Below are 17,519 nucleotides of genomic sequence, written 5' to 3'. Positions count from 1 at the left end.
GCCTTTTCCAAGATCATCCTGAAAATAACAGACTTGGTATGTGGTTAGCAATATTTAGGAACGTTGAAGTTAAAGACGAGAAACGCAACCTGGGCAACATAGCAAGACTCCATCTCTACAAAAAAAAATTTAGGCCGGGCGCAGTGGCTCACGCCTATAATCCCAGCACTTTGGGAGGCCAAGGCGGGTGGATCACGAGGCCAAGAGATCCAGACCATCCTGGTCACCAAGGTGAAACCCCATCTCTACTAAAAATACAAAAATTAGCTGGGCATGGTGGTGCGCGCCTGTAGTCCCAGCTCCTCAGGGGCTGAGGCAGGAGAATTGCTTGAACCCAGAAGGCAGAGGTTGCGGTGAGCCAAGATCCTGACACTGCACTCCAGTCTGGGTAACAACAGTGAAACTCCGTCTCAAAAAAAAAATTTAATTAGCCAGGCATGATGATGCTATACTGTAGTCCCAGCTACTCAGGAGGCTAAGGCAGGAGGATCAGTTGAGCCCAGGAGTTCAAGGTTGCAGTGAGCCATGATGGCACCATTAAAGTTCAGCCTAGAGGACAGAGTGAGACCCTATCTCTAAAAAGAAAAAAAAAAGAAGATAAACACGTTTTGCTTATTGCTGAACTTCTCAGAGCCTTTATTATATAATAGTGTGTATATACAACACTCATTAAACACACATTTACTGAGCTCCTACTGTGTCTCAGGCACTGTTCTAAGTGCTGTGGACACAGAAGTGAACAAAACAGACTAAAATACCTTCCTGGAGGAGCCAACATTCTAACAGGGAAATGGGAAGAATTTGCCATAGGACAAACACTGTGTTCTGGGTGCTTTATATCAACTTACTCAATTAATTTTCTTTTGTGGTCTTTCCCTGGTGCCAGACATGGAGGAGGAGGAGGAAGAGGAAGAGGAAGAAGAGGAAGAGGGTGCAGGGGGTGTGGAACTCCTGCAGGAAGTTGTACCCAAGGAGAAAGTCATACCCATCCCTGAGGGCAGCGCCTTCTTCTGCCTCAGTCAAACCAATCCGTGAGTGCTGGAAGTGGCGGGGGGCGGAGGGTGAGGCAGGAGGGGCTGGGGCAGACGGAGGACCATGGAGCAGCCAAGGTGGGAGTGAGGGCATGGCCTGTTGTGGCAGGGCCAGAACTGTAGCCCTTGGAATCCCCGATCAATTTTGTGTTCCTGAGTTCTGACCATGGCCCACTCCCTCTCTGCAGGCTGAGGAAGGGCTGCCACACCCTCATCCACCATCATGTCTTCACCAATCTTATCCTGGTGTTCATCATCCTCAGCAGTGTATCCCTGGCTGCCGAGGACCCCATCCGAGCACACTCCTTCCGAAACCACGTGAGCCTTTGGCTGGGAGCTAGGAGCTGAGGGGACCCTCCCAGGGCAGTCCTAGTGGGCACAAGCTGGGGCAGGGTGGAGACAAGGAGAAGAGCCCTAGATGAGCCAAGAGAGAGGCTCAATAATGGCGGCTGATGCAATTCCAGCCTTTACTGTGTGTGCAACACACAGGGAAGCGCCAGGGAGGAGGCACTGTGCTCAGAGAGGTTAGGCAGGCCAAGGGCGCCCATGTAGCTGGGTAGAGGCAGAGGAGTCCAAATTGGAACCCTAATCTTTCTGATGGCCAAGCCTTTTGAGAAATCACCTAGGATCCCCTTGAGTCGTGCCTTGGTGGCTCCCCACTCTTTCTCACCCCCCCAGATTCTGGGTTACTTCGACTATGCCTTCACCTCCATTTTCACTGTGGAGATTCTACTAAAGGTGACTAATGGGACCACAGTCCTTCCCTCAGTTGCCCCGGCACTCTCACCTTGTAGCCCACCTCTCCTGTCCCCATCCCCACCTCCTCCAGCCCCCATCATCCCCAGGTCTGGAGTCTAGCCTTATGTCCTCCTGTCCCCAGATGACAGTGTTTGGGGCTTTCCTGCACCGCGGCTCCTTCTGCCGTAGCTGGTTTAATATGTTGGATCTGCTGGTAGTCAGCGTGTCCCTCATCTCCTTTGGCATCCAGTAAGTGACAGCACCCCCGCAGCCCACCCCATTCCTCTCGCAGGGCCCAGCCAGGGCCAGGGCCTGAGGATTGCCCCCTCCTCAGCTCCAGCGCCATCTCAGTGGTGAAGATTCTGCGAGTACTTCGAGTACTGCGGCCCCTCCGAGCCATCAACAGGGCCAAGGGACTCAAGGTAACCCCACCCCACCCAAACCCACAGGACCCAGGCCCTACCCTGCCCCTGGGGCCAGGATCGGTGGTCAGACTGACCATTTGCACTGGTGTGTGACCATACAGCCTGGACCTGACATGTAAACACACATCCCTGATCGCTAGCCATGTGGCCTGACCCATGTTCCTTCCAAGTAACCATACATTTCTTACCAGTGGCCACATTTCTCAGACCCAGCTCCCTGACAGGTGGCCACAGATCCCCACCCAGCAAACACATTCCTGGTGGGTGCCCACACGTCTTGCCTCTTGAACACATGTTGCTAACCATACATCCCTGACCCATCACTACATGTTCCCAGCCCAAGTCCCTGAGCTGCATCTATGACCAGAGTCCCTGCCCCATGACCACTGCGGCCTGCAGTGTTCAGTAGCCATATGCTTCGGTGCCCGCAGCACGTGGTGCAGTGTGTATTTGTGGCCATCCGGACCATCGGGAACATCATGATTGTCACCACACTTCTGCAATTTATGTTCGCTTGCATCGGGGTGCAGCTCTTCAAGGTGGGGCAAACACTGGAGGGAACGCCAGGCAGGGGTCTGGGCGGGGGCGTGATGAAGCGTTAACTTACTTGACAGACATCCTCCCTACAGGGGAAATTCTACACCTGCACGGACGAGGCCAAACACACCCCCCAAGAATGCAAGTGAGTGCCCAAGCCCCTGCCTTCCACGGCGCTCAAGACCCCTTCCAAAGACTATAGAGACCCTAGATCTCATCAAGGCCCAAAGATACAGTCCTGGAATTGTCCCAAGAACTGCGGAGGCCCTCAGATCTCACCAAGTCTTTGGAGATCCCCTTGATACCTCCCCAGATCCCTCTCCACATTCCCCAGGGTGACCTACATTCCACTCCAGACCTCTTAGCAATCACCACCCCTGCCCTGAGCCCCCAGCTTCCATCTTTTTGAAACTCCTGTAGAGGGTATTAGTTAAAAGCCCGGGCCCTGAAGTCAGATATTCCTGTTTCAAATCCACTTCATGAGACTTAGGTACATTTCTTAACCTTTTTCAGTCCCATTTCACTCAACTGAAAAATGGGGCTAAACAGTACCTATCTCACAAGGCTGTTGTGAAGAGTAAATGAATTACTACATGGAAAATGTACTTTGTACAATGTAAAGTTGCTACACAGAAAACCTAGCTTGGGCCGGGCGCTGTGGTCCACACCTGTAATCCCAACACTTTGGGAGGCCAAGGCAAGCAGATCACCTGAGGTTGGGAGTTCAACACCAGCCTAGCCAAGATGGTGAAACCCTGTCTCTACTAAAAATACAAAAATTAGCTGGGCTTAGTGTTGTGTGCCTGTAATCCCAGCTACTCAGGAAGCTGAGGTGGGAGAATCACTTGAACCCAGGAGGCGGAGGTTGCAGTGAGCTGAGATGATCCCACTGCACTTCAGCCTGGGGGTGACAGAGGGAGACTCAGTCTCAAAAAAAAAAAATCTAGCTCAGTGCCTAGCATATAGTTAGTGCTAATAAACGTTGGCTATTATTCATTATACTTTTTCCTGGTGGGTGATGATGAGGATGATAATGGTGATGAGGAAATGATGCCAACTATGTGCCAGACACTAGTCTCATTTATTGACTTGTGACAAGCCAGGAAATCAATTCTGTTATTATCTTTATTTCTTAGAATGGGGAAACAGAAGCAGAGAGGGTGAATGCGCAAGGTCATTCAGCCAGGACATGGAGGGACAGGATTTGAACCCAGATCATCCTGCTCCACCACTATGTCCTGGTGCCTCCATGCTGGGGACCACAGACCCTTTTCTCCAGTTCCTCACCCCTCCTCACCCATCTAACCTGTTTGCAAAATCCACAGGGGCTCCTTCCTGGTGTATCCAGATGGAGATGTGTCACGGCCCCTGGTTCGAGAGCGGCTCTGGGTCAACAGTGATTTCAACTTTGACAATGTCCTTTCAGCCATGATGGCCCTTTTCACTGTCTCCACCTTTGAAGGCTGGCCTGCGTGAGGGACAAGGCCCTGGGGATATAAGGGGATGAGGCAGGGGTCTCTGCAGGATTGGGTTGGGATCTCCTGGGAAAGGGTGGGGATGTGACGAAGGTCTCTCGAGACTAGATAGCGTTTTCTGGAGAGTGGGAGATGTATCAGAGGACTGTAGAGGTGGGGTTCCCAGAAGCTGGGTGGGGGTTCTTTGGGGACTTAGGTGAGGAGTCTCCAGGAATTGGACAGAGGTCTCTAAGGGACTACGTAGCTAGATAGAAGCCTAGAGAGGATTGGAGATGGTCTGGGGGTACAGAGTGGAGGTCCGGTTGGTCGCTTGCATCAGGATGCAGCTCTTCAAGGTGGGCCAAACACCTTGGTTTTCAAAGAGATGAAACTGAGATTCAGGGATTTCTAAAAAGCTGTGCAACTCTTTGGGGTACTAGTTGGGGAGCTCCGGGAAGAGATGGAGCAAGGATTCAAGTTGATGGGACAGGGATAAATTTCCAGATCGTTCTGCCAAGAGGAATTTTGTTACAGAGGTAAAATATATATATATATGTATTCCAGATCGTTGGGGGATTGTGGGGAAGTTCTGGAGAGCTGCATGGGGGTCTTCAGGTGGTTGGAGAAGGGGATTTGAAGGTCTGTGGGAACTTAGGGGATTTCTGAATCTTTGAGGGTCCGAATGGAGACTCTCTGGAGGGCTGTATGGGGGTTTCTGAGGGTGTGGGACAGGGGATTTGTGACTCTTTGAGAGCCTGGCAGGGGTCCCTTAGGGTATGTATGGAGGTCCCAGGTGGTTAGGTCAGGAGATTTAGGAGTCTTTGGGGTGCTGGGCAGGAAACCCTGGGGTGTATGTGGTAAGTGGACTGGGGACAGGTCTGAGGGGATCTGGGAAATCCCCTAACCTGCCCCACGTCTACCCCCCTCTGGCTCCCACAGACTGCTATACAAGGCCATCGACGCATACGCAGAGGACCATGGCCCCATCTATAATTACCGTGTGGAAATCTCGGTGTTCTTCATTGTCTACATCATCATCATCGCATTCTTCATGATGAACATCTTCGTGGGCTTCGTCATCATCACCTTCCGTGCCCAGGGCGAGCAGGAGTACCAAAACTGTGAGCTGGACAAGAACCAGGTGACCTCTGACCCCTGACCCCCTATGGATAGTCACCAACCCTTTCCCCCTTGCCTCAGGACCCCACTGCTCACTCATGTCCTGCCCTGGTATGCAGCGTCAATGTGTGGAATATGCCCTCAAGGCCCAGCCTCTCCGCCGTTACATCCCCAAGAACCCGCATCAGTATCGTGTGTGGGCCGCTGTGAACTCGGCTGCCTTCGAGTACCTGATGTTCCTGCTCATCCTGCTTAACACAGTTGCCCTAGCCATGCAGGTCTGAGATCTCTGCCTGCCCCTCACCAGACTCTGACCCTATTCTTTCCAAACAATCCCTTGGGAACCATTAGGAACACTTTAGGCTGCAAGTAACAAACCCCCTGCCAACTAACAGCGACTTAAGCTATAAAGACATTTGCCAAATTTCTTCAAGTCTACGCCCAATACTTGTAAGTTGCATCCTGATTTCAGAGATGTGAGAATGTGGAAAAAAAAGTAGCCAGTGGCCATTGTAAGTTGCCATTGATTATAAAATGCACCCAATTTCAGAGATTCTAAAATGTAAAAAGAGGTGCTTCCTGGAGTCAATGAACTGTGGTAATTACCTCATGTATCAAGAAGTGCAGAGGTAGGCCATTCATTGTTCATCAGGGACCCATGCTCTGTCTGTCTTTCTGCTTCACCATTCTAAGCAAATTGGCATTTGTTCTCATGGTTGTTGTTTCATGGTCAGAGCTCCAGGCATCAAAACCACACTCAAGGCAGGAAAAAGGAGGGAGAGTTGTACCAGGGGGGCCTCTCCTCATTTGATCCTCTTATTGGAAAGCAAAATATTTTTTACAGAAGCTGCTAATCAACAGCAGATTTATGTTTATGTATCTTTAGTCAACCTGGCGTTGCCTAGCTACAAGACAAGCCAGGAATCAAGAACTAAACTTTCCAGTATCCATAATGGGAGGCAGACAGTGCAAGGGGTTTGGCCAATCTGCAGTGCAATCATGTCCCCACTCGCCTCAGCCCAGGCCAAGGAATATTTGGTTGGGAGTGGGGCATCTCTGCCTCAGGCTCCATCTCCACTTGATTTTCTCCTGTAGCACTATGAGCAGACTGCTCCGTTCAACTATGCCATGGACATCCTCAACATGGTCTTCACTGGCCTCTTCACTATCGAGATGGTTCTCAAAATCATCGCCTTCAAGCCCAAGGTGGCCCCCCTGCTCTAACCCCACACACCAGTGGATGAATTCCTTGGGGGTGGAGCACATTGCAAAGCTCTAGGGTTGGGGATGTGGGAAGCAACCAGGGAGTGTGAGGCTAGGGACTGAGAGGGATTCAGATGCAGGCCTATTGTGTGGTCCAAGCTAAACCCTGGCCCCCTCAGCGACCCCTACTACTACTGGCACCCTACCCTGGCTTAAGAACTTTGAGAAGAAAGGTCACTGCTTTTCTCCTGCCTGCAGCATTACTTTACTGATGCCTGGAACACGTTTGATGCTCTTATTGTGGTGGGCAGCGTAGTGGACATTGCCGTCACTGAAGTCAATGTGAGAACTGGCCTTTCCGCTAATCCACTCACCCTAACACCTTCCCTCACCTTTATGCGGGGGCTCCCTTTCACGTGGGTAGGTGGCTCCCACTCACATCCTCCCTACTCCTGGAGACTCAGTGCTTCTCTTTCTAGCTCTGTCTCTTCTGAGTCCTTATTGAGTTCAGCCAAAATCCCCCTGTACCAGCTTCCTCATTCCATTTTATAATCTATCTGCTGGCTCCACCATCAGCTGAAATGCCTCTCCTGTTATTTCTGTTATTTCTTTCATTGCCTTTACATCCCCCATCCATTGGCTCTGTCATCTCTACTGACTCCTGCTTTGGCTGCATCTTTTCTGATGACTTCATTGGCTTCATTTCTCCACCAACTTCATCGTCTCTGACACTGGCTCTTTCATGGCTCTGTCATCACCACTGACTATATCATTGGCTCCATCACCTCCGTTGGGTACTACATGGTTCTGTCGCCTCAACTGACAACGCTGCTGGTTCCATATCTCCATCACTGGCTTCTCCATTGGCTCCTCCATTGAATCTCTCATCTCCATCATCTCCATGACTCCACTGATTCCATCATTTCCTCTGTTGGCTCCAATGTCTCATCCATCACCTCCTTTACTCTCTCCTCTCCCTTCCACTCCCATTACCAACTTTTTCCACAACATCCTAATCCACTACCACATAAACTTTCCTACTGTCCCCTGTATAATGACCCCACCACTACCCCCTATATCTGCTTCATCATTTCTCCCCTTGTTCATTTGGGCCTATGATCTCATCATCTCCCCTATCACCTTTCTTGGCCGTATCTCCCTCCAGAATGGTGGCCACCTTGGTGAGGTAGCCTACCCTCATAATAGGGACTCTCTGCTTCTTTTCCCATGTCCCTCCGTCCCTCCGTCCCTCCGTCCCTCCGTCCCTCCGTCCCTCCGTCCCTCCGTCCCTCCGTCCCTCCGTCCCTCCGTCCCTCCGTCCCTCCGTCCCTCCGTCCCTCCGTCCCTCCGTCCCTCCGTCCCTCCGTCCCTCCGGTTTACCCTAGGACCTGAGTGATTTGGGTACTGGGAGAGCATGAGATAGGGAGATAGCTGGAGTGCAAACTGGTCATCTCTACTGCACCCCTCACCCCAGAGCTCTGAAGACAGCTCTCGAATTTCCATCACCTTCTTTCGCCTCTTCCGAGTCATGAGGCTGGTCAAGCTTCTCAGTAAGGGTGAAGGAATCCGCACATTGCTCTGGACATTCATCAAGTCCTTCCAGGTAATCCCCTACTCCATCCCTTTGACCATACCTCTCCCCCTTCTTGCACATCTCAGCCTGCCCCTTTACCACCCTCAGTACTACATCTCCCAGCATGCCATACCCATTTCCAAATAATCATTTCCAATGTTCTCTCTTTTCTGGACTCTCCATTCTCAACACACTTCTGGCGTCAGTGAGTTTACTCTATCTACTTAACACTATGTTCACATTTGAGAGACACCATAGTCCTGGGCACTTTGGAGATGGACTGCAACTCCCAGTAGGCCCAGGCCAGGGAAAGCAGTGCATTCTGGGGCTTATAGTTCTCTGCCTGAACCCGTGCATCTATTCTCTGCCACCCTCCCCCATCCCTATAGGCCTTGCCCTATGTGGCTCTTCTCATCGCAATGATATTCTTCATCTACGCGGTCATTGGCATGCAGGCAAGTGGGAACCCTAGGAGGCATCCCTTAGGCACTCCTCTGCTGACAGGCGATAGGGTAGGAATAGCTCGAAAGTAGGGGTGGCGAGTAGACAGACAACTGGGCAGCCCTGGGTTAATCTACATGTCTGTGAAATGAGATCAGCAGTGATGCCCTGTTTGTCAGAGTTATGAGGCTCCTTTAGGTATTAGGAGGTGTGAAATGGGTGGGGCATGGGTTCACCTCACTGACACAGCCCTGGTATGTCCACAGATGTTCGGCAAGGTGGCTCTTCAGGATGGCACACAGATAAACCGAAACAACAACTTCCAGACCTTTCCACAGGCTGTGCTCCTTCTGTTCAGGTGACATCTACTCAATCCCCTGCCACCTCAATCTCCAGCATGCCCATGGGTGCACACACACCCTCTCTGAGCCCCAGACTGCTTGAGCTATGGGAATAACAGGGCACCGTGGGACTCCATACAACTCGAGATGTTTCCTGGCTATGATGTGAGAAATCTGTTAGAATATTCTAGCCTCAGCCATTCTCTTTCTAGCTGTAAGACGCATCCCCTTCTCAGGTTTCAGTGCCTCATTTGTAAGATGCAAACTTCACTGTCATCAACATGGTCACACTGGTGTTAAAATATTAAAATATTATCTGTGCAAGATGCAGCCCCTTGTGAGAAGTAGGTCATCTCCTCATTCTCCAGTCCTCCCGCAACTCCATTTGCCATGACTTCTTAGCCTCCCCTTCAGGATTCTACCCCTGTGTGACCCCCACTAGGTGTGCCACCGGTGAGGCATGGCAGGAGATAATGCTTGCCAGCCTTCCTGGAAGTCGGTGTGATCCTGAATCTGACTTCGGCCCTGGTGAAGAGTTTACCTGTGGTAGCAATTTTGCCATCGCTTATTTCATCAGCTTCTTCATGCTCTGTGCCTTCCTGGTAAGAACCATTTCCTCACAACCACCACCACTGTCATGGGCGCTGGGCCTGAGGGGCTCAGGGATGCGATGTGGGCAGCCCAGATCTTCAGAGTGACCGGCCTGATGACAGGATCAACCCAGACTCATGACCCAGTGACCATATAAGCCCACACTAGCCTCCCACCATCCCTCCATGACACTGTTCTGCCCTTCACCTAACCGCTCCCCTACTCATTGCTCCACAGATCATAAATCTCTTTGTGGCTGTGATCATGGACAACTTTGATTATCTCACCAGAGATTGGTCCATCCTGGGCCCCCATCACCTTGATGAATTCAAGAGGATCTGGTCTGAATATGACCCTGGGGCCAAGTATGCCCTCCACCCCCTTACCTAGAATCCAGGGGACAATGCACCGCCCTACACAATCCCCTAGCCACAGAACCTCTGACCTCTGCGTCTCATTACCCAGTCAATAGATGCCCCAAGGTGTCCACTGTCCCATCCTCTGCCCTCTCTGACTGCCCTCTGATTCTTCCCTGGCAAGCTCTGAAGTGTTGGTGGGGGGAGGTAGTGATGAGCTGATCAGGCCTTGAGAAAGAGCTAGAGGGGGTATCACCAATCCAGTGGCACCTCTACTCCTCCCCCAGAGGCCGCATCAAACACTTGGATGTGGTTGCCCTGCTGAGACGTATCCAGCCCCCTTTGGGATTCGGGAAGCTGTGCCCACACCGAGTGGCCTGCAAGGTCTGTGCACCTCTCCACCCCCAGGCCCCTGAGAGGGCTGTCTATCACAGGGCAAGGGTGGGAAGGGATCTGCCTTGGGTTGGAAGGGGTGTTTGGTCCTATCCTCAGAGGTTTCTGCCCTTGGACATTTGTGCCTGCATACCCGGCATTTTCCCAGAGTGGGTTTCATGTCTCTGGTGTTCACAGAGACTTGTGGCAATGAACATGCCCCTCAACTCAGATGGGACGGTGACATTCAACGCCACACTCTTTGCCCTGGTTCGGACATCCCTGAAGATCAAGACAGAAGGTGTAGGGGAGGGGCAGGAGTGGGATCCTCCCTGGGGAGGGTAAAAGGACCAAACTCATTGAATGATGGCCCCACTCCTAGCTCTGAACCTCAAAATGGGTGACCAGATTCTCCAGGCCTGTTCCCTCCCCTCCAATGGGGGCGGTGTGCATCTGCGGTAGCAGCTTGTGAAGCCCCCCCCCCAACAGTGAGGGGGCAGCTGTGGAGATTCTTCCTATTGGCTTATGCCCCACATCCTCCTCCAACGCAGGGAACCTGGAGCAAGCAAACCAGGAGCTGCGGATTGTCATCAAAAAGATCTGGAAGCGGATGAAGCAGAAGCTGCTAGATGAGGTCATTCCCCCACCAGACGGTGAGCTATCCCCGCCCCAGTTCCCTGCGCCAGCTTCTGAATGGCAGATGATCGCTCTCCACCACAAAACCAGCGCTAGCCGGAGGGCTAAGGGAAGTCCATGCTGGTGGATAGGGAGGTGGGGAGGCGGGCTGGGGCAGAGGACCCCTGTGTGATCTTGCCTTCTATCCCTTGCCTCTAGAGGAGGAGGTCACCGTGGGCAAGTTCTACGCCACATTTCTGATCCAGGACTATTTCCGCAAATTCCGGCGGAGGAAAGAAAAGGGGCTACTAGGAAACGAGGCTGCCCCTAGCACCTCCTCCGCCCTTCAGGTCTTCGGGGCAGGGCCTGGTGTGAATGGGCACTTGTGGCAGTGTGTGGCTGAGGCTGACCTCCATTTTGATCTTGTGAAACCCATGTCACAGATAAGGAAACTGAGGCTCCAGGGCTCACAAAGGGCCAGGGTGGCTGAAGGACTCCTTCCCCCACCCTACCCACCTGCATGGAAAACAGAGAAGGAAAGTTCAAACCCTGAGCTGCCTGCTTCCCTATTTCTTCACCCCCACAGGCTGGTCTGCGGAGCCTGCAGAACTTGGGTCCTGAGATTCGCCAGGCTCTCACCTGTGACACGGAGGAGGAGGAAGAGGGGCAGGAGGGAGTGGAGGAGGAAGATGAGAAAAACTTGGAAACTAACAGAGTAAGGACAAGTTTTCACTCTCCCAGGAACTTGGTTGTGAAATACTTCATCAATTCCCTGAGTGATTTTGACACTGTTTCTGGGAAGAAGCCCCCCCCTCCCCCCCGTCCCACCAGAGAAGCTCCCTCTGCAGTAGAGAAATATTTGAGGCCGGGAGCCATGGCTCACACCTATAATCCCAGCACTTTGGGAGGCCAAGGTGGGAGGATCTCTTGAACCCTAGAGTTCGAGACCAGCCCTGGCAACATAGTAAATCCGCCTCTCTAAAAAAAAAAAAAAATTAAAGGGCTGGGCGCGGTGGCTCAAGCCTGTAATCCCAGCACTTTGGGAGGCCGAGGCGGGTGGATCACGAGGTAAAGAGATCGAGACCATCCTGGTCAACATGGTGAAACCCCGTCTCTACTAAAAATACAAAAAATTAGCTGGGCATGGTGGCGTGTGCCTGTAATCCCAGTTACTCAGGAGGCTGAGGCAGGAGAATTGCCTGAACCCAGGAGGCGGAGGTTGCGGTGAGCCGAGATCTCACCATTGCACTCCAGCCTGGGTAACAAGAGCGAAACTCAGTCTCAAAAAAAAAAAATTAAGTAGCCAGGAGTGGTGGTCCAAGCCTGTAATCCCAGCTATTTGTGATGCTGAGTCAGGAGGATCACTTGAGCCTGGGAGGTTGAGACCACAGTGAGCCATGATTGTGCCACTGCACTCCTGCCTGGTGACAGAACAAGACCCTATCACAAATATTTATTTATTTATTTATTTGATATTTACCACTGCTGTTGGAGGGCAAGGCCCACATTCATGGACCTGTGGGGGAGATATGCTATATGACCAAATGACTTAGCCACAGTGGGGATGCAACACTCAGTCCTGTGACTCTCCACAGGCCACAATGGTCTCCCAGCCCCCATCTTGCCGGGGCTCCAGGATTTCTGTGTCTATGCCTGTCGGGGACAGACTTCCAGATTCACTCTCCCTTGGGCCCAGTGAAGATGACAGGGGGACTCCCACCTCCAGTCAGCCCAGTGTATCCCAGACTGGATCCCACACCTACAGGTATTGTCAAGTGTCTGGAGGTAGATTGTGAGGGAAGGCAAGGACTAGACACTGGATAGAAGTAATTCAGGAGACAGGAAGTTGGGTGGTAGTAGAGAGGGCCTAGAGGCCTTCAAGCAGAAGTTTGGGAAGCATGGAGGTGTTTCAAGGGCTCAGGTAAAAATAGAGGATGATAAGACATTCATATTTGAGAAAGGCAATGCAAAGGTTTAATGCAAAAAGCACATTATGTGACACCAAGAGTTTCACTTCAGATCCTGGCTCTGCCATTTGCTAAGTGACCTTGGGCTAGCCACTTCATTTCTTTTTTTTTTTTTTTTTCCTTTTTTTTGTGAGACAAAGTCCTGCTCTGTTGCCTAGGTTGGAGTGCAGTGGCTCGATTTCAGCTCACTGTAACCTCCACCTCCCAGGTTCAAGCAATTCTCCTGCCTCAGCCTCCTGAGTAGCTGGGATTATAGCCGTGCACCATGATGGCTAATTTTTTTTTTGTATGTTTAGTAGAAATGGAATTTCCCCATGTTGGCCAGGCTGGTCTCAAACTCCTGACCTCAGGTGATCCGCCTGCCTCGGTTTCCCAAGTGCTGGGATTACAGGCGTGAGCCACCAAGCCTGGCCTAGTCACTTCATTCTGTAAGCCTCAGTTTCCTCACCTGTATAAAGGGGATGATAAAGCACTTCACAGGGATAAAGAAAGGATGAAATGAGGTAATGCATGTCAAGCACCTGTCTTTTAGGCAATACATAAGCAGATGAAATGAAAATCTTAAAAAATAATAATTAGAGTGTCTAGCTTGGCCAGGCACAGTGGCTCACACTGGTAATCCCAGCACTTTGGGAGGCAAAGGCAGGAGGATCGCTTGAGCCCAGTATTGTAAGACCAGCCTGCACAACATAATGAGACCCTGTCCATATAAAAAATAAAAAAATAGCTGAGCGTGGTAGCTCATGCCTGTAGTCCCAGCTATTTGGGAGGCTGAGGTGGGAGGATCAATTGAGCCTGGGAGGTTGAGGCTGCAGTGAGCTGAGATCATGCCGCTGCACTCCAGCCTGAGTGACAGAGTAAGACCCTGTCTTGGAAAATAAAAAATAGAAATACGGCCGGGCGTGGTGGCTCATGCCTGTAATCTCAGCTCTTTGGGAGGCCAAGGCGGGCGGGTCACCTGAGGTTGGGTGTTCAAGACCAGCCTGGCCAACATGGAGAAACCCTGTCTCTGCTAAAAATACAAAATTAGCTGGGTATGGTGGCACATGCCTGTAATCCCAGCTAGTCAGGAGGCTGAGACTGGAGAATCACTTGAACCTGGGAGGCGTGGGTTTCGGTGAGCCGAGATCACACCATTGCACTCCAGCCTGGGCAACGAGAGTAAAACTCCATCTCAAAAAAAAAAAAAAAAACAATTAGATGTCATGAGTGGGTAATTACCAAAAAAAAGAAAGAAAAAAATGGAAATAAAAAAATAAAGTGCCAAGGTTTTACAGGCTCCCCCATTCCTAATACATGCCCAGTTTTGTGTTGAAGCTGTCTCTCTAACAGGTCAACTTTGATTTTTTTTTTTTTTTTGAAACTTTGGATCCTTCCAATGAGATGAACGTTTATTAAACAAAAGCCCATTGTCACTTTAAAATGGTTAATGTTAATTTTATGTGACTTGCCCTCAACAACAAAAAAAAAAATCAAAAAGCCCAGTGTTTCTGTAGGGGTTGGGGCATGTGATGAGTGGAACCAGGGGCCCAGGACCACATATTGGGGGATCTGGTCTGCTTAATGTGCCTCACTTTCCACAGGAGAGGCTCTGGGGCTCTCATTTTCACCATCCCAGAAGAAGGAAATTCTCAGCCCAAGGGAACCAAAGGTCAAGACGAGAAGGATGAGGAGGAGGAAGTCCCCGATCGGTACACTGGCCATGCTACATGGGATGAACCCATGAGCTGGGGTGAGGGAGGGGTGGGAACTGAGTAAGGGAGGACTGTTGCCCAAGTTTGTCCCTGGCCTTCCCGCCCACACAGGCTCTCCTACATAGATGAGCAGGCAGGGACTCCTCCATGCCCAGTCCTTTTGCCACCTCACAGAGCTCAGAGATACATGGATGGGCACCTTGCACCACGCCGCCGTCTGCTGCCTCCCACACCTGCAGGTGAGAGCAGGGATGGATCCAAGGAGCCCCCAAGGGCCTGCAGGACAGAGATCTGGGGAAGCACTGACATTGTTATTTGCCCCTGGTGCCCCACCCACCTCCAGGTCGGAAGCCCTCCTTCACCATCCAGTGTCTGCAGCGCCAGGGCAGTTGTGAGGATTTGCCCATCCCAGGCACCTATCATCGTGGGCGAAATTCAGGGCCCAGCAGGGCTCAGGTGAAGCTTTGGAAGTGGTGCTGGGGTCTGGAGAGGTGGGGGCAGCCTACGCTGAATTTCTCAAACACAGTACATCGGGCCCTTCTTTTTTTTTACATGGAGTTTTGATCTGTCACCCAGGCTGGAGTGAGCCAGGCAATCTCGGCTCACTGCAACCTCCACCTCCCGGGTTCAAGCGATTCTCCTGCTTCAGCTTTCCAAGTAGCTGGGATTACAGGTGCCTGCCACCATGCCCAGCTAATTTTTGTATTTTTAGTAGAGACACTGTTTCAGCATGTTGGCCAGGCTGGTCTCAAACTCCTGACCTCAGGTAATCTGCCCGTCTCAGCCTCCCAAAGTGCTGAGATTACAGGCATGAGCTACTGCTCCAGGCTTCAGGCCCTTCTGAAGAACAGGACACATATGAATGAATGCACACAACGTTCACTGTACTTGTGAGGAAACTGAGACCCAGAGAGGTTTATCCCAGATCATGCAGCTAGTAAGTGGCAGAGTTGACATTTAAACCCAGGCCTTCTGCGTTCTTACATAAATAAACTCAAACCTGATTTACATCCATTCAGTTTCATTCCAGTTGTATATTGAGGAAAAGGAGTAGGCACAGGAGTGAGTCCTAGATCCTCATACCCTACTCATCCATCCCTGCCCCTCTGATGTTTATTCCGGCTCAGGGTTCCTGGGCAACACCACCTCAGCGGGGTCGGCTCCTGTATGCCCCGTTGTTGTTGGTGGAAGAGGGGGCAGCAGGGGAGGGGTACCTCGGCAGATCCAGTGGCCCACTGCGAACCTTCACCTGTCTGCACGTGCCTGGAACCCACTCGGATCCCAGCCATGGCAAGAGGGGCAGCGCCGACAGCTTGGTGGAGGCTGTGAGTCCAGAGGGCATATAGACAAGATGGATGGGGGAGAAGGGAAGGAGGTGGGAGCTGGAGGAGGAGGGGAAGGAGTCCCCAGGTCCTTCATTGTGCATATAGATATCCCTTTGCCCTACAACCTCTGCTCACCCCGTCCCCCACTGAGTTCCCTACATGCCCTCATGGGCACGTCATTTATCCACATTGAACCCTCTGTGCACACTGTGCCCTTGGTCAACACTGATTCCACCTGTGCCCCCAGGTGCTCATCTCGGAGGGTCTGGGCCTGTTTGCTCGGGACCCACACTTTGTGGCCCTGGCCAAGCAGGAGATTGCAGATGCATGTCGCCTGACGCTGGATGAGATGGACAGTGCTGCCAGTGACCTGCTGGCACAGGGGACCAGCTCGCTCTATAGCGATGAGGAGTCCATCCTCTCCCGCTTCGATGAGGAGGACTTGGGAGACGAGATGGCCTGTGTCCATGCCCTCTGAATTCCCACCCCTCCCCCACTGCTCAATAAACCTCCTGCCCTCCCCTCCCCAGCAGGAGACAGGCATGGACCACACCCCTGGATTTTCTTATCTTTGCACTGGGGGTCTGGGGCTGCCCAGGGGCCCCCATCCATCCATCCCCTGTTCCAGCCCTGAGCCACTGCCCACACACGGGTATTTCCAGAAACCAGGACAGCCAGGCCTGATTATTCAGCGTCAGGGAAGGAGGGAGGAGGAGGAGGAGGAGGAAGAGACAGCAGCCAAAAAAAGCTGGAGGCAGAGTGGAGGAGGGGGAGGGGGAGGGCACTGGACAGAGATGGAGGAAAGCGGGGAGAGAGGGTGTGACGAGTGCTTGGATCTGGAGAGGAGGAAAGGCAGAGATTTCACAAGGGCTCAGCCAGGTCAAACTAGGAAGGGTAGACGGATGAGAAGGGACAAGGAAATCCAGAGGAGAGTCCTGCCAGGGGAGAGGCCTGAAGGTTGGAATCAGCCCGTTATGTGATGACATGTCTTAGGCAAAGGGGTCCTCTGATGGCAACAGTAATTTTAGGGCAGCTAAGTTGGGATCGCCCTGTCTCCCACCTCCCACCTTCTGCATGAGAAAGAAAAGAAACTCTAAATCCATCAGTAGACAACGTAGGTTGACAGCAAAGGGCAGGGCTCCCAGCCCTAGGGAACCCACTCAGGGCCCACTTGGCTTTCTGAGACCACCTAAGAGTAACCTACTCTTCTCCCACACAGATCCCAGAGGTCCTCTCTGCTTCTCGCCCCAGCTTTACTCATCACCCAGCCTTTGGGGTTGCATTTGTTCAGTGAAGGCTTATCAGGCATTTACTGCATGCCAGGCACTGGGTCTGTGTTTACCTCGGGACAAATTGAGCTGGCTGAAACACTGGACAGGTCTCATCCAAAGTGAGAGTCAGCCCCACTCCAGAGGAATTGAAAGTAGCCTTGGCTGTGGTGCAGGACGAGACCACCAGGCGGGGAGGACCTCTTCCCAGATTTCAGAGCAAGGGTTTCTCATTTGTATAATTTGTGCCAATCAAGCCAGGACTGAAATTTGAGGGAAGCTAGAATTGGAGACTGAATGAAAATGTTGAGTTACATTAGGCCTTGAAAGAAAGGCTTGAAGTGGCTGTGCTGGAGATTGGTGGGAACAGCAAGTCATGGGTAGGGCATAGAGAGTGAAGGGAGACTGTTGATGGATGAAGTGGGAGAAGCCACTGAGGCCAGATCAGGCGGAGCCTTAAATGCCAGGC

The 17,519-nt window shown here is 51.9% G+C and overlaps 1 protein-coding gene across 5 annotated transcripts in view; it reads left to right on the top strand.

Annotated features, from left to right (window-relative positions):
- CACNA1F (calcium voltage-gated channel subunit alpha1 F) overlaps nucleotides 1-16,334 on the top strand; it is a 28,318-nt gene extending 11,984 nt beyond the window's left edge. Inside the window, exons 20-48 of one of the 5 annotated variants that reach the window (XM_035288910.3) lie at nucleotides 887-1,031; nucleotides 1,220-1,349; nucleotides 1,710-1,769; nucleotides 1,912-2,018; nucleotides 2,104-2,191; nucleotides 2,626-2,733; nucleotides 2,824-2,876; nucleotides 4,057-4,203; nucleotides 5,125-5,326; nucleotides 5,424-5,582; nucleotides 6,400-6,510; nucleotides 6,766-6,849; nucleotides 7,673-7,693; nucleotides 7,982-8,110; nucleotides 8,470-8,535; nucleotides 8,788-8,879; nucleotides 9,305-9,464; nucleotides 9,691-9,818; nucleotides 10,097-10,193; nucleotides 10,380-10,482; nucleotides 10,733-10,834; nucleotides 11,016-11,146; nucleotides 11,383-11,511; nucleotides 12,392-12,561; nucleotides 14,347-14,454; nucleotides 14,569-14,696; nucleotides 14,801-14,913; nucleotides 15,585-15,782; nucleotides 16,030-16,334. In XM_035288910.3, coding sequence (XP_035144801.3) covers nucleotides 887-1,031; nucleotides 1,220-1,349; nucleotides 1,710-1,769; nucleotides 1,912-2,018; nucleotides 2,104-2,191; nucleotides 2,626-2,733; nucleotides 2,824-2,876; nucleotides 4,057-4,203; nucleotides 5,125-5,326; nucleotides 5,424-5,582; nucleotides 6,400-6,510; nucleotides 6,766-6,849; nucleotides 7,673-7,693; nucleotides 7,982-8,110; nucleotides 8,470-8,535; nucleotides 8,788-8,879; nucleotides 9,305-9,464; nucleotides 9,691-9,818; nucleotides 10,097-10,193; nucleotides 10,380-10,482; nucleotides 10,733-10,834; nucleotides 11,016-11,146; nucleotides 11,383-11,511; nucleotides 12,392-12,561; nucleotides 14,347-14,454; nucleotides 14,569-14,696; nucleotides 14,801-14,913; nucleotides 15,585-15,782; nucleotides 16,030-16,260 — 3,500 coding nt within the window. In that variant the 3' untranslated portion in view covers nucleotides 16,261-16,334. Of the gene's footprint in view, nucleotides 1-886; nucleotides 1,032-1,219; nucleotides 1,350-1,709; nucleotides 1,770-1,911; nucleotides 2,019-2,103; nucleotides 2,192-2,625; nucleotides 2,734-2,823; nucleotides 2,877-4,056; nucleotides 4,204-5,124; nucleotides 5,327-5,423; nucleotides 5,583-6,399; nucleotides 6,511-6,765; nucleotides 6,850-7,672; nucleotides 7,694-7,981; nucleotides 8,111-8,469; nucleotides 8,536-8,787; nucleotides 8,880-9,304; nucleotides 9,465-9,690; nucleotides 9,819-10,096; nucleotides 10,194-10,379; nucleotides 10,483-10,732; nucleotides 10,835-11,015; nucleotides 11,147-11,382; nucleotides 11,512-12,391; nucleotides 12,562-14,346; nucleotides 14,455-14,568; nucleotides 14,697-14,800; nucleotides 15,471-15,584; nucleotides 15,783-16,029 lie in introns of those variants that run through there. The other 4 variants (XR_013531614.1, XR_013531613.1, XM_035288911.3 and 1 more) reach the window with 4 other exon arrangements.
- Nucleotides 16,335-17,519: the final 1,185 nt, after the last annotated feature.

The sequence above is a fragment of the Callithrix jacchus genome, chromosome X (assembly GCF_049354715.1).
Source record: "Callithrix jacchus isolate 240 chromosome X, calJac240_pri, whole genome shotgun sequence".
NCBI lineage: Eukaryota > Metazoa > Chordata > Mammalia > Primates > Cebidae > Callithrix > Callithrix jacchus.
This window is presented reverse-complemented; position numbering and strand designations above follow the sequence as displayed.